Source organism: Tasmannia lanceolata, unplaced genomic scaffold (assembly GCF_043159265.1).
Source record: "Tasmannia lanceolata isolate RefF3 unplaced genomic scaffold, GAP_Taslan_0.1 ptg000012l, whole genome shotgun sequence".
In the NCBI taxonomy this organism is placed as follows: domain Eukaryota; kingdom Viridiplantae; phylum Streptophyta; class Magnoliopsida; order Canellales; family Winteraceae; genus Tasmannia; species Tasmannia lanceolata.
In genome coordinates, this window is record NW_027518689.1 from 39,133,098 (window position 1) to 39,148,390 (window position 15,293).

A 15,293-nucleotide genomic window follows, 5' to 3' on the forward strand; every position below is an offset into this window, starting at 1 on the left:
TACACACATGTGTAGATAAGTTATCTACACACTAGCTTAAAATACACATTGTTTGGGTGATTCAAACCATCCATTTTTAAGGCCCTCACATAGATAGGGTGTCCACAAAAAATCAGATCTATAGGATCATCCTAACCATTCGAACTGTGGAGGCAAAAGATGGACTAATTTGTGAAGGTTTAAGGACATCAATTTTACATCCACAAATCGTAGGGTTGGGATATATATATATATATATATATATATATATATATATATGAGAATACAGTTCCTACGGGTGCCCTCATATAAGCTTACCTGCGGTGGCTCTTTCAAAACATAGGGGGCCCACATTGTTAGGATGATCTGAAGCATTCATTTGAAAGGCCACATCATAGATAGAGTGTGTACAAAAAATCAGCTCCATTGGATCATCCTAACCCCTCCAAAAGTGGGGACAAAAATGGGCAGATTTGTGGACAAAATGTGTCTATCCATTTTTGCCCTTACTTTTGGAGGTGTTAGGATGATCCAATGGAGCTGATTTTTTGTACACACCATATCTATGATGTGGCCTTTCAAATGAATGCTTCGGATCATCCTAACAATGTGGGGCCCCTATGTTTTGAAAGAGCCACCTCATATAAGCTATATGAGGGCACCCTTAGGAACCCTTTTCTCTCTCTCTCTCTCTCTCTCTATATATATATATATATATATATATATATATATATATATAGAGAGAGAGAGAGAGAGAGAGAGAGAGAGAGAGAGAGAACGGTTCCTACACATATGTGTAGAGAGTTCTCTACACACTAGCTTAAAATACAGTGAATGCCCACATTGTTTGGGTGATCTAAGCCATCCATTTTAAAGACCCTCACATAGATAGGGTGTCTACAAAAAATCAGATCCATAGGATCATCCCAACCCTACGATTTGTGGAGATAAAATGGATGTCTTTAAACCTTCACAAATTAGTCCATTTTTTACCTCCACAGTTCGAATGATTAGGATGATCATATGGATCTGATTTTTTGTGGACACCCTATCTATGTGAGGGCCTTAAAAATGAATGGTTTGGATCACCCAAATAATGTAGCCCCCTACTTTATTTTAAGCTAGTGTGTAGATAACTTATCTACACATATGTGTGGGAACCGTTTTCTCTCTCTTTCTCTCTCTCTCTATATATATATATATATATATATATATATATATATATAACCATTCATTTTTCAAACGAGAGAATGCACGCCGTGTAAGGTTGATTCACCTCTGCACAACACGTGTGCCACAGTATCGATGCAAAATAAGAAACAACCTCGTGATTCGGTGATTGTGCACAGCACGTGCGCCACCTTATCAAACGTTGAAAGTTAAAACAAGAGTGCTGATATTTCCCCCTCTCCCCCACCCCCGCCGCCCCACGCCCTGTAGGCTATTACCGCTATTACCCCTGACGGCTGGCTAACGTTAAACGTTTGGATGAACAGTTGGTGGGCCCAACAGAAACAGTTGGTGGAATGGTGGGCCCATCTTTGAAACAACATAGGCCCCGCCCATACCACACCATAGGATAATCCAAACCGTCCATTTGATGGGAAACGTAAATAAGTTGCATCCCAAAATATCATTTTCATAGGCTAATTTTAGCCCTCCATTCTAAATAGAAACTGCATCTTATGCAACCTCTATAGATTGTAGGGTTGTGATCATCCTATGGAAATGATTTTTGGGGCACAACCTATTTACATTGTGGCCCATCAAATGAATGGTTTGGATTATCCTATGGCGTGGTATGGGCGAGGCCTACATTGTTCAAAGATGGGCTCACCATTCTACCAACGGTTTCTGTTGGGCCCACCAACTGTTCGTATTGTGTGTGGAGAGAGAGAGAGATCGGTCAAAGGGTGGGAAAACGTTAGCCAGCCGTCCGGGGGGGGGGGGGGGGGGTAATCAGCGCCCTAAAACAAAGGTAGAAACTTCACCCCAACAGGATTCTGCTTCTGCTACTGCAGCATCTAATTCTTTTACCATAAAAGGACAGAGAGAGAGAAAGAGAGAAGGAGGGTTAGATTTCCGTTATACCTCCAAAAACCCGAGAGAGAGAGAGAGAGAGAGAGAGAGAGAGAGAGAGAGAGAGTTTTTCGTTGATTTTAGTGGGAATTGTGAAATGGAGAGCGACCACGAATTACCGGAAGGAACAGTGCAGAACATATTGGAGCAGGAGAGTCTGAGATGGGTTTTCGTAGGAGGGAAAGGGGGTGTGGGCAAAACAACATGCAGTTCAATCCTTTCGATCTTACTTTCTAGGGTTAGATCCTCTGTATTGATTATCTCCACTGATCCTGCTCACAATCTCAGTGACGCGTTCCAACAGAGATTCACCAAAACCCCCACCTTAGTCAATGGATTCACCAATTTATTCGCCATGGTAATTTTTTTTTTTTTTTTTTTTTTATTTCTTTTGAGATTGAACCTTTGAACATAGTCTTTGCCTGCCTATTTAGTTAGAGGTTCAACCTCTGTTTTTAATTTTGTTGTTAATACTTGTTTATGTTTTCTGTGCGTGTATTAGAATTTTGGTTTTTTGCCCTTTATTTTGAAAGAGGCTTTTGTTGATTCTGTGAACACTTTGGGGCTTTAGTGATACATTCTATTGATACACGTTTTGTGAGTTTATGCTTCTGTTGTATTTTCATGGTTTTTTAGATGTGCGTGGGCTGATTTCTGTTGTATTTCTTGATTTCCTTGACAAATTTGCATCTTTGAGGAAATTTTTCTGTACCCAAGGCTTGGATTTTTTTTTTTTGGGTATTGTCTGTTTAGTTTAGCAGTGCAAAATCAAATCAAGTGAATTATAGTCTTCAAAGCTTACCACAGTGGAAATGTGTGTAGTACGCAAAATCCTACTAAAATAAACTACGAAAAAACAAACAGACCTCAAAAGGGGTAGAGATAGATTATTGGTGGCACGGTGTTGGTTGCAAAAAGGTTACCCCAGACATTCAGCACTGAGTACTCTTGAATTCTTGAACCTTTGCGCTTGTCACAAAATTAAACCGGTTATTATCTACATTGCCGCAGACCTTGGTTAATCCTATTGTATAGTATATTACTAATAAAAAACTTACGGTTTTGGTTTTGCTTTAAGCTTCGATTTCGGTATGTGTTTCGGTGGGGATGGGCCGTTTCAGTCATTTCATGTCACTTTTGATGGAAATTTAAAACTATCATTGAATTGAGTACTTCACATGGCTTGAGCTTCTGTAGGAGATTTGTGCTCTACTTTGTTAGGGGATTGTCGATATTTAGCCTTTACTACTTTTTTAGTGGCAATTGCTTGCTAGGCTTGTTTCGTTTGGTTTCTTCACATTGTTTTGCATGGTGTTTATATTCATCAAGCACAGAATCTCAATTTTTTATATAGGAGGTGGATCCAAATGTAGAGAACGATGATTTGCCAAATGTGGAAGGGATGGACAGCTTCCTTTCAGAGCTAGCGAATGCAATTCCTGGAATTGATGAGGCTATGAGCTTTGCTGAGATGCTCAAGTGAGATATTCTTTTTCCTCATATTTCACACACACACCCTAATTCATGAGCTATTATGCTCCTCTTTTGGAAAGAATTTAAAATGTTGGAACTCTTTAATTTGTATTTGGTCCCAGGGATCTTATGGTATTGCATGACAAATAATTCTTTTTTGCATGCTCTTATGCTACATTAAGTGTTGGACTAAGAATAGTCCATTACGTTGATTACGTTACCATTGACAAACTCATGGCTTTAAGGTGTTATGTGATGCTGATTCTTGAAGTTAGTTGCAGCCTCCCAACATGGAATGGATTTGGAAACCCAATCTTGGCAATTCATCCAAGTTGGACTCAATCTGAATCTCAAAAGATAGTTTGCCCTTACTAATATGATATAGAGTACATCACTTGATACCATTCAAGATAAAAAATAAAAAAGAGAGTACATCACTTGAGAATACTATTAAAACATTTGAGTTCATTATTCAGAAAATCAAGTTTAATTGATTGCAGCAGAGGGCAATGAGAAAGATCAACTCTAATTCTCAAATTAAAACTTTTGGAAGGTAATCCTTCCTAAAAGAAAACTAATAGTCAGAACGACACCTTCTTTAGATTGGACTGGTAAAAGATGGCCTACACAAGATCAGTATCTTTAGAGGATAATAATAAATCAACTCCGATTGAAGACGTTGTAAGGGCAGACCTAGTAAGGAAAGGGCAACCTCAAGCAATCAGGGAGGAGTGGACATGAAGGGATGGAGGGTGGTTAGAATCAGAAGAGGAAAAAGGAACAAGGAGGAGGAATCCCAAGGCCGCAACTCTGGTTCTGTATTGATATGACTTTGTCAACTTTAGGTACAACAAGTTTTGCAAAAACCGTAGACCTCACCTGGAAGCTCTTGCCACGGCATCCCATACAACTCAAAGGGCTAGTTGGATCCCAAATCTTCCTGTCTGGCTACCAGCTTATACCTAGATGGGAACGAGTGACCATAAGAGCTAAAAAGTTGGTTGGTAATTAAGCATTGAGTCTGTTGGAAACTGCTCATATCACACTCTATTGGCTTCCTTATCTGCTTAACCATTGTCCTATTTAGGCCCATTTCTTAGTTTTCCCCAAAACTTACTGACTTCTGAAGATGTGGTGGACCTCAAAAACTTATTGGATAGCTTCTGAAGATGTTGTGGGTTGCAAAATGCCTTGCGAGACATGTTTTTTTTTTTTTTGGATGATCCATTCCTGTTTATTTGTTGGCCTCCATTCTCACTGATCCTACGGTTCTTCATTTAGATTATGTTGCCATGAATGTTGAATGAGTTTATTTGCTTGTAGAAGTTATTATAACAGCCATTCAAAAAACAGTTGTGTTTTACAATTTTCTCCAATTCTTAAGGTTAGATGACAACAATGCATAAAAATCTGGAAAAATGTTATACAAGGATGTATTCTTCTCCTGATTTGATTTTTTTTACTTTTACTGTTGTATAGCTTCTAGATGTTGGATACCAGGGGCATGTATTCATCATGTGTATTACCTATTGACCCTGTTTATTTCTTCCTAATGGTATTTTTATTTGAAGCAAATCTGACATCACACTTTTAAATTTTCTGCCGGGTGTTGGTGCTCGTTTGAGCTATTTGGATACTAAGATCACATCTTTAATTGTGACCATTTATAAAGCTTGTTTAAGGGGTGGTCTATTTGAGATGATGTGAAATTGTTTTTCTCTCACTACTAAAAAATATGTTTGCTTTCCTGACATCCATGTCTATGGCCATTGACCTTCGGACATCGTGCATGATATGCTACTCATTTTTTGTATCTTACTTTCAACATTATTTATAAGCTATCTTTCTTAGAGCTAACACATCTTTACTACAGATTAGTTCAAACAATGGATTATTCAGTTATAGTGTTTGACACGGCTCCAACTGGCCATACACTGCGCCTATTGCAATTTCCATCGACATTAGAGAAGGGGCTGGCAAAAATGATGACCTTGAAAAATAAATTTGGTGGCATGTTGAGCCAGGTACGTTCTCAGATCTTTTGCAAAATGTCCAGTTTTCCAGTTTTCTAGACTCTACAAATGCTTTTACTTAACATTTGTGGGATCTGCGACCATAGCTAATTGTCAAAGAAGCTTACATGGAACTGGTAGGCTTTTTAGTTTATCGTTTGTTGCTTGGGATAAGTACACAAAAGAGCCTTCTACTAAGGTCATCAGTTGCTTGATTTCCAGATACAACACATGGATCACTTCTGAAATTTAAACTGGTGTCACTGTACGGATTACTCCCTTAGGGCCAGAGTTTGTTCTTTTGACACTTTACCAATTTAAGACTTTAATATGAAACCGGTCATGTCTGATGGCATTACCATCTGTAATGTTGTTTTCCTACATAATGTTTTTTTTTTCAGTTTGCTGTTCATTTTTAAGTTTTAGCACAATATACAATTTCTGTAACAGAATTCATTCTCCTTAATCCTTGATAATCTTGAAATACGTAGGAGTATGCATGCCTAGAAAACTTGGTTTTGTGGTATGACTTTGGAGGAACCAAAACTGTTTCATTTTGGGATATAATCAGTTTCGGGCAAAACTTTTTTGGAAACATTCCCTAACCTGATAATTATCTAAAAAGATTCGGTACAAATATTGAAGAGAAGAAAGTTGAATCTATTAAACAAACTTGGAAAACATTATATTTAGCATTCTTGTGGTTCCCTATTCGACACCATTCAAGCATGGATCTAGTGCCAAATCGAACCATCTATGATGTTTTACATATTATTTGAAAATGAAATAAAATAAAAATAAGCAGTAAACAAAACTGATTAAATATTCCTAACCATCCACTAATTGACATCATAGATGCACGGATCTAGTGTTAAATCCACGCATCCATGATGTTCTCAAATGCAAGGTTTTAAAATTCGGTTTCGGTATTGGTCATCAACGAACGGTATTGGTCATCAGCGAAAAGAAACATTTTGGTTTCGGCACAAAATTTCTAAGTTCTTCCCTGAGAAATTGAGGCAATAAAACGAACCCATAGTGTACTACTCAATTTCACTGACCTTGTCCTTGGCATATCCGCCCATAAAGGTATATGTATAGGCACCAGTTCACTGAATGCATGTGTGGGTTCTTCAGTCTTATGTTTTATCACATATTAACTTATCAAAGTTTGTTTACTAGAAAGAAACTTGTACTGAAGTTGACGATTTCCCCTTCAGCTCAGGAAATTAGAAGCAAGGGCTGAAGGCTCTGATTTCATGACAATTGGGGAAAGCTTGTACACTGTCCAGTGCTGAATGGTATATATATAGGCCAACAAGTAGACAACTGCTGTCACAACTAATAAATGATATGAGCGACAAAACTAACCTTGCAGTTATAAACAGTTATAGGACTACGACTGCAATAATGTTCGATAACAGTTATAGGACTGGCATTGTAATAATGTTCAATAGTATCTAATAAGAATTACTGGCTTCAATTTAACATCGAGAATCCCCAACTTGACTAATTAATCCATCTTGAAAGTTGCAGGATGAATGAAGAAATATGGTATATCCACATATATATACACTGTAACAGTATCAAATATGGTACCATTAAAAAAAAAACAGTATCAAATATGGTATATCAAACTACTAGGATGAATGAAGAAATTATCTGAAAACATTTGAAGAACATATCCCTAAAATGACTATTCAGAAGAAAAAAATCCCTAAAATGCTTAATGTTTTGGATATCATTTTATCCTTCTGTGCAATCAGTCAGTCAGATCCATTTACTTCATATAATTATCTCTTTGATTTATTTATGTGGTTTCAGTTACTTGTCCTCTACATGGACAAATTTTGGTGCATATACTCAGATTTCCATCTTACATGTGAATGTCTTGATGCGATTGTGATTAGTTGAAATTGAATTGGTTTTATTTTTTTTGAGCAAAGTAACACATTGGTAACTGTTCATGACAGATGACACGTCTTTTTGGTGTTGGTGATGAATTTGGTGAGGAAGCAATCCTAGGAAAGCTTGAGGGAATGAAAGATGTGATTGAAAAAGTCAATAAGCAATTCAAGGATCCAGTAAGTTTCCACATTTTCAAATTCTCTTTATATAAAATGGAAGAAATAAATATAATGGACATATTTTCTTTTTCTTTCTTGTTTGGAGAAAAATGGAGCACATTTATACTTTCATTTCAGAAACGGATCTTGTATCATTATTAAATGGTTTTAATTTATTGTTCTTTGTTCCATAATTACTAATATTGTTTTGTTTGATAATATGATTATAAGCAAAATTCATTAATAATTTCACGTGTGCTTTAATGACTGTGAAAAGCCAGTTTTGGAAAGAGGCAAAGGTCTAAAAAATGAAAAATAAATAAATTTCATTTACTCTAGGCAATCTGCCAATCCCCTATGATTGGAACTGTAGTCGAAGAAGCTATTCGCTTGGGTGCCTGTGGGGAAGGGGTTGTTTTACACAGGGAATTGTGTGCAGCCTAGGCAACTACCTAGGATTAGGTACAATTATTGCCACCCAATGAAGGACCAATAGCCATTTTTCCCCTCCCTTGAAGCCAAACTATATAAGCTACATATTGCATAGATATGCTAAAAGGTTATTATTAAATATTTTAATAAGGCTCTTGGAAGCATGGGTTTGGGGATTATCAATGCACTTGTGTATATCTATTCTTCATTATTTAGTTGTTCAATATATGACCCCAATATAGTACGCTTTCTTTCAAAGTTTACCACTTCAGTTTTTGTTTTTTTACTGATTTTTGTGAATATTTTGCATTCTTATTAATAACTTCATGTGCATCTATTTATTTCAATCTATATCCTTTCTTCATCTCATCTTTTGAAGCTTATGGCCAATTTCTTGACTATCTAAAAGCATAATATCTGTACTGTATCCCAGTTACCACTTCAGTTTTTGTTTTTTTACTGATTTTTGTGAATTTTTTGCTTTCTTATTAATAACTTCGTGGGCATCTATTTTTTTCAATCTATATCCTTTCTTCATTTCATCTTTTGAAGCTTATCACCAATTTCTTGACTATCTAAAAGCATAATATCTGTGCTGTACCCCAGTTACTCTCTCTCTCTCTCTCTATATATATATATATATATATATGAGGAAAGTGTTTCTAGTCGGCCGACTAGAGATCATTCTCTAGTCCACCAACCAAAAACACATGGGTCCCACATATTTTGTGGTGATCTAAAGCATTCATTTGATAGGCCTCATCATAGATAGGATGTCCACAAAAATTCAGCTTCATAGGATCTTCTTAACCCTTCGATTTGTGGAGTTAAAAAATGGACAGATTTGTGGTGGTTTATAGCCGTCCATTTTAAGCTCCACAAATCATAGGGTTGGGATGATCCTATGGAGCTAATTTCTTGTGGACACCGTCTCTATGTCAGGGCCCATCAAATGAATGCTTTGCATCACCCAAATAAGGTGGGACTCATGTGTTTTTGGTCGGCGGACTAGAGAATGATCTCTAGTCGGCCGACTAGAAACACTTTCTTCTATATATATATATATGAGAAAAGTGTTCCTGCGCAGGGAGTTACCTGCGCATTAGTGGCTTTTAAAGCCTCCCATTTGGTCACTTTTTGTGGAGCCGATATACAAACCAATGGGAGGCTTTATAAGCCACTAATGCGCAGGTAACTCCCTGCGCAGGAACACTTCTCTCTCTCTCTCTCTCTCTCTCTATATATATATATATATATATATATATATATATAGAGAGAGAGAGAGAGAGAGAGAGAGAACATTTCCTACACACTTGTGTAGATAAGTTACCTACACACTACGTTAAAATATAGTGGGGGCCCACATTGTTTGGGTGATCCAAACAATTCATTTGAATGGTCCTCACATAGATAGGGTGTCCACAAAAAATCAGATCCATAGGATCATCCCAACCCTACGATTTGTGGAGGTAAAATGGACGTGCATAAACCTTCACAAATTAGTCCATTTTTTGCCTCCATAGTTTGAATGGTTGGGATGATCCTATGGATCTGATTTTTTGTGGACACCCTATCTATGTGAGGACCATTTAAATGAATGGTTTGGATCACCCAAACAATGTGGGCCCCCACTGTATTTTAAGGTAGTGTGTAGGTAACTTACCTACAGAAGTGTGTAGGAAATGTTTTCTCATATATATATATATATATATATATATATATATATATATATATATATATATATGAGGATAGAGTTGCTGCGCTCGAGCACAGAAACAGGGTGGGGCCACATTTTGGGTGGGATCCAAAGCATTCATTTGATGGGCCCTTCATGGGTAGGGTGTCCACCAAAAATCAGCTCCATTGGATCACCTTAGGGTGTCCATTTGTGGGGCAAAAAATGGACAGATTTGTGGACAAACAGTATCTGTCCATTTTTGGCCCCACAAATGGACACCCATCCAATGGAGCTGATTTTTGGTAGGACCCCCATCCATGATGGGGCCTTCCAAATGAATCGTTAGGATCACTCCCCCAATGGCCCCACCCCCTGTTTCTGTGCTCGAGCGCAGCAACCCTTTTCTCATATATATATATATATATATATATATATATATATATATATATATATATATAGAGAGAGAGAGAGAGAGAGAGAGAACGGTTCCTACACATATGTGTAGATAAGTTATCTACACACTAGCTTAAAATACAGTGGGGGCCACATTATTTGGGTGATCCAAACCATTCATTTTTAAGGCCCTCACATAGATACACATAGATAGGGTGTCCACAAAAAATCAGATCCATAGGATCCTCCTAACCATTCGAACTGTGGAGGCAAAAAATGGATTAATTTGTGAAGGTTTAAAGACATCCATTTTACCTCCACAAATCGTAGGGTTGGGATGATCCTATGGATCTGATTTTTTGTAGACACTCTATCTATGTGAGGGTCTTTAAAATGGATGGCTTGGATCACCCAAACAATGTGGGCCCCCACTGTATTTTAAGTTAATGTGTAGAGAACTCTCTACACATATGTGTAGGAACCGTTTTCTCATATATATATATATATATATGAGAATAGAGTTCCTGAGGGTGCCCTCATATAAGCTTATATGAGGTGGCTCTCACAAAACATAAGGGGCCCACATTGTTAGGATGATCCTAAGCATTCATTTGAAAGGCCCCATCATAGATAGGGTGTGTACAAAAAATCAACTCCATTGGATCATCCTAACCCCTCCAAAAGTGGGGGCAAAAATGGGCAGATTTGTGGACAAAACGTGTTTATCCATTTTTGCCCCCAGTTTTGGAGGGGTTAGGATGATCCAATGGAGCTGATTTTTTGTACACACCCTATCTATGATGGGGCCTTTCAAATGAATGCTTCGGATCATCCTAACAATGTGGGCCCCTTATGTTTTGTGAGAGCCACCTCATATAAGCTATATGAGGGCACCCTCAGGAACTCTATTCTCTCTCTCTCTCTCTCTCTCTCTCTATATATATATATATATATATATATATATATATATATATATATAGAGAGAGAGAGAGAGAGAGAGAGAGAGAGAGAGAGAGAGAGCGGTTTCTACACACGAGTGTAGATAAGTTATCTACACACTAGCTTAAAATACAGTGGAGGGCATATTGTTTGGGTGATCTAAACCATTCATTTGATTGGCCCTCACATAGATAGGGTGTCCACAAAAACTCAGCTCCATAGGATCATCCCAACCCTACGATTTGTGGAGGTAAAATGGACGTGTATAAACCTTCACAAATCTGTCCATTTTTTGCCTCCATGGTTCGAAGGGTTAGGATGATCCTATGGAGCTGATTTTTTGTGGACACCCTATCAATGTGAGGGCCAAACAAATGAATGGTTTGGATCACCCAAACAATGTGGGCCTCCACTGTATTTTAAGCTAGTGTGTAGATAACTTATCTACACTTGTGTATGGAAACTGTTTTCTCATATATATATATATATATATATATATATATATATATATATATATGCTCTTAGAGTCATCTATGGTTTGTAAGCATGTTAGACGCGAAGCAAATGGGGAGGCGGATTCCCTCGCTAGATCTGGCATTCACAAAGAGGAGCTGGAGTAGTTTGACTTCCTCCCCCCGTGAGAAGTGTGTGCTGTATTTTCCATTGTATTTTGTTGTTTTTTCTGTTTTCTCTCTTTGTATCTCTGGTGGACCACCTCGGCTACCTTTTCAATATATTACCATTTCAAAAAAAAATAAAAATAAAAAATAAAAAAATTATATATATGCTCTTAGATTAAAGTGTCGACCACTACCAAGACCTATCACCCAATATGTGTCAGTTTTTCAGTTGAATGATACAAACAAGGTCACCATCAAGACCTATCACCCAATCCGTGTCAGTTTTTCAGTTGAATGATACAGACAACAAGGTGTATCTGTTGTTTGATACAATACTATTTATCGAATAAAGCATGCTGTGTCATCTAGAGTGATGTTTTTCTCAGGTTATAGGTTTATGATATGCATAGGATTTTGAGGTATTTGTGTAACAAAAATCCAATACTTTAAACCATATGCATCGCCATCTATCTCACTGAAAGACTTTGAAATATGCCCACTAATCAAAAGATGCAGTCTCTGTCCCCATGTACCCAATCCAAACCTTTATCATTTTAAGTCTTAAGAGTTAAGTTTGTGTGTAGGGATACTGATTGGTATCTTAATAGTTCATAAATTCTAAGCTTTTACTTACTGTTTAGTTTGTCACGTTCGTGTATAGGGATACTAATAGGTATCTTTATAGTTCATTCTAAGCTTTGACTTATGGTTTAGTTCACCATTAAAGAACTTTATAACATTTCCCAACCTATCGAAATATATTTCAAAATATGTATACTTTCATATTTAACATTTATAGCCTATTACCATTTCAACAAAAAAAAAACAGTTATAGCATATTTAATAAATTATGCCAGAAATCCTCTTTATATGCTCCGGGTTGACTATCTCGGTCTTCCCGCTTTTCTTTTAATGAAATCTTCTGTCATTAAAAATAAAATAAAATAAAGTATGCTAGAAAAAAAGAGAGATAAAAATAGCGGTACTTATGCACCCCTCCTTTTTTCAAGGATGGTCTTTTTTAAGTCCACATACGCATGTTTACAACAGCCATACCCATACGCAAATGTGATAGTCATCCATAACATTTTCATTGTTGTGGTTTGCTCTATTCCTGAGGCTTCTAAAAGAGAGAATGGATGGCGGATGAAAGGTGCCAAGATTTAGGGGATGCATCAACAAGATAGCATACATCCTATAAATATTTGTGTCGACACCCCTTTGGTTGGAATTGGAAGCTGACTAAAGGTGGTTAATGCAGAAAGTTTGAAGTATTCAAAATATTCTTCCTCATAGCAAAATAGTTGGAATTCCACTTTTTATTCCAGATGGGAACATGGACACTACTGACTTTTTAAGACAGCCAAATAGTAAGATTTTCTGATTAACCCTCAAAAAATTAGTTGCATAAAATCTTATATGCATGTTGTTTTGAAGGTGAATATGATTATTTGCAAATAATTGTTATGGCAGTTTTGCAAATTATGTAGTTAATTGCTTCCATATACGCATTAATGTCCTATTTGCATATAAGATTAAATTAAACTAATCTTATTTGCAAATAAGGAACATTTTTGGTTGCATCCAGAGAGGTCCTTAAGTAATGTATATGGAACAACTATGATTAACCCTATCAATCACTGGGGAACCAAAATGCCCATACATGTCCTCAAAACTATTCCAACTAGTTACATGATGTGTGTGTTCTGTTCTAGTGTGATGCAAAATGCGATCGATGGAGATGCCGTCAAATTTATTGGGTTGCATGCATACACCATTCTTGCATTTGGCCGTATTTTTCATTGTGTATAATGCTCACTAGGCCCATTTTTTCTATTTATTGATACAGGACTTGACAACATTTGTCTGTGTTTGCATCCCGGAGTTCCTTTCTCTCTATGAGACGGAAAGGTTGGTGCAAGAACTTGCAAAGTTTGAGATCGACACTCACAATATCATCATTAACCAAGTACTTTATGATGAAGAAGGTGCATTATATGTTTAAACACATACTAGGATGTGCGTCCAAGCTTGAATCTCATCTTTCATGGCACTACTTTCTGCAAGAATTTCTCCATCATGGCAAACCTAACAATGAACTTTTCTGTAATTTTTGTAGGCGTTGAATCCCAGCTGTTGAAAGCACGAATGCGGATGCAAAAAAAATACCTTGATCAGTTCTACATGTTGTATGATGACTTCCACATTACTAAGCTGCCATTGCTCCCAGAAGAGGTAGCGACAGCTTAAACTAGTCCTTTCAACTTCTGAATTTGTTATCTAAAATGACAACCCCATAGAATTAATAGGACGTTGGTTTTCACAGGTGTGTGGAGTGGAAGCTTTGAAAGCATTTTCTAGCAACTTCTTAACACCATACAATCCATGTTCCACCAAAAACACTGCGGAGGAGCTGGAGAAAAGGATATCTACACTGAGTTTGCAGCTGAAAGAAGCCGTAGTGGAGCTAGATAGACTGCGAAAAGGAAAGCAGAAGGTCTGATACGCTCACTGACACCCTTGTGTTATTCTTTCATTTCTTTTTTTTTTGGTATTCATAAACAAGTGGGTTAAATTCCTTGAGGCTGTTGCGAAGTTATTATGATCTATTTTGCTTTGCTCTCCCATGCCAATTGCTCTCATAGAAATTCAACCCAATCTTTTGTCGGCTGCCAAACGAGACCAGAATCTAATTTATAAATCATGCAGTGTTTGGTCAGTTTATGACTTCCGTTTGTCATGTTTTGTACTTGACTTATCAAATTTGCAGGGTTTATGAGATATTATAATTTCAGTGTTTCAGTAAAGGTATTACGCATTTACTCCCTTAGGCTCTACATCTGTTGACATATCTCTGTCTTTGGTATGTTGTTGGGCCCCAACGTGTAGATTGGGCGTCTCCCAAAAATTTTCTCCATAGGATGACCTAACCCTCTGATATGTAGTGCTTTAAAATTGACAGTGCAATATAGAAAACTACAAGAGAGCCCACAATTTTCTAAACCATACAAAACACACACACACACACACTCTCTCTCTCTCTCTCTCTCTCTCTCTCTCTCTCTCTCTCTCTCATAATCCTATTAGGAGCAGTAGCAAGAGTCTCTACTGACATGGAAATAAGGCACCAATCCCAACAATCTTTACCTCCGCCGCCACCTTGAAGATTTTTTGTTGGCGTCTCCACGTGCATCCATTAGCCTTCCGTAACTACCAGCTACACAGTATCGAATCATCCTAGTCTTGACTTTACCTCACTCAAATTTGCAGGGTTTATGAGATATTATAATTTCAGTGTTTCAGTAAAAGTATTACGCATTTACTCCCTTAGGCTCTACATCTGTTGACATATCTCTGTCTTTGGTATGTTGTTGGGCCCCAACGTGTAGATTGGGCGTCTCCCAAAAATTTTCTCCATAGGATGACCTAACCCTCTGATATGTAGACTGTAGTGCTTTAAAATTGACAGTGCAATATAGAAAACTACAAGAGAGCCCACAATTTTCTAAACCATACAAAACACACACACACTCTCTCTCTCTCTCTCTCTCTCTCTCTCTCTCTCTCTCTCTCTCATAATCCTATTAGGAGCAGTAGCAAGAGTCTCTACTGACATGGAAAT

At 37.3% G+C, this 15,293-nt stretch overlaps 1 protein-coding gene across 1 annotated transcript; it reads left to right on the forward strand.

Annotated features, from left to right (window-relative positions):
• The first annotated feature begins 1,936 nt into the window (after positions 1–1,936).
• On the forward strand, positions 1,937–14,402 carry LOC143888165 (ATPase GET3A-like). Its single transcript, XM_077392504.1, has 7 exons — positions 1,937–2,416; positions 3,413–3,537; positions 5,405–5,555; positions 7,517–7,627; positions 13,521–13,659; positions 13,791–13,906; positions 13,998–14,402. Exons 1-7 carry the CDS (start codon positions 2,156–2,158, stop codon positions 14,172–14,174), a joined length of 1,080 nt encoding a protein of 359 aa, XP_077248619.1. The 5' UTR covers positions 1,937–2,155; the 3' UTR covers positions 14,175–14,402.
• Positions 14,403–15,293: the final 891 nt, after the last annotated feature.

What these genes read in the sequence shown, in the direction of transcription:
- LOC143888165 (XM_077392504.1), top strand. Translation starts at nt 2,156, where the DNA reads ATGGAGAGCGACCACGAATTACCGGAAGGAACAGTGCAGAACATATTG. An exon ending in ATAAGCAATTCAAGGATCCA is followed by an intron (nt 7,628 to 13,520) that starts GTAAGTTTCCAC and finishes TTATTGATACAG; the next exon opens with GACTTGACAACATTTGTCTG. An exon ending in AGTACTTTATGATGAAGAAG is followed by an intron (nt 13,660 to 13,790) that starts GTGCATTATATG and finishes TAATTTTTGTAG; the next exon opens with GCGTTGAATCCCAGCTGTTG.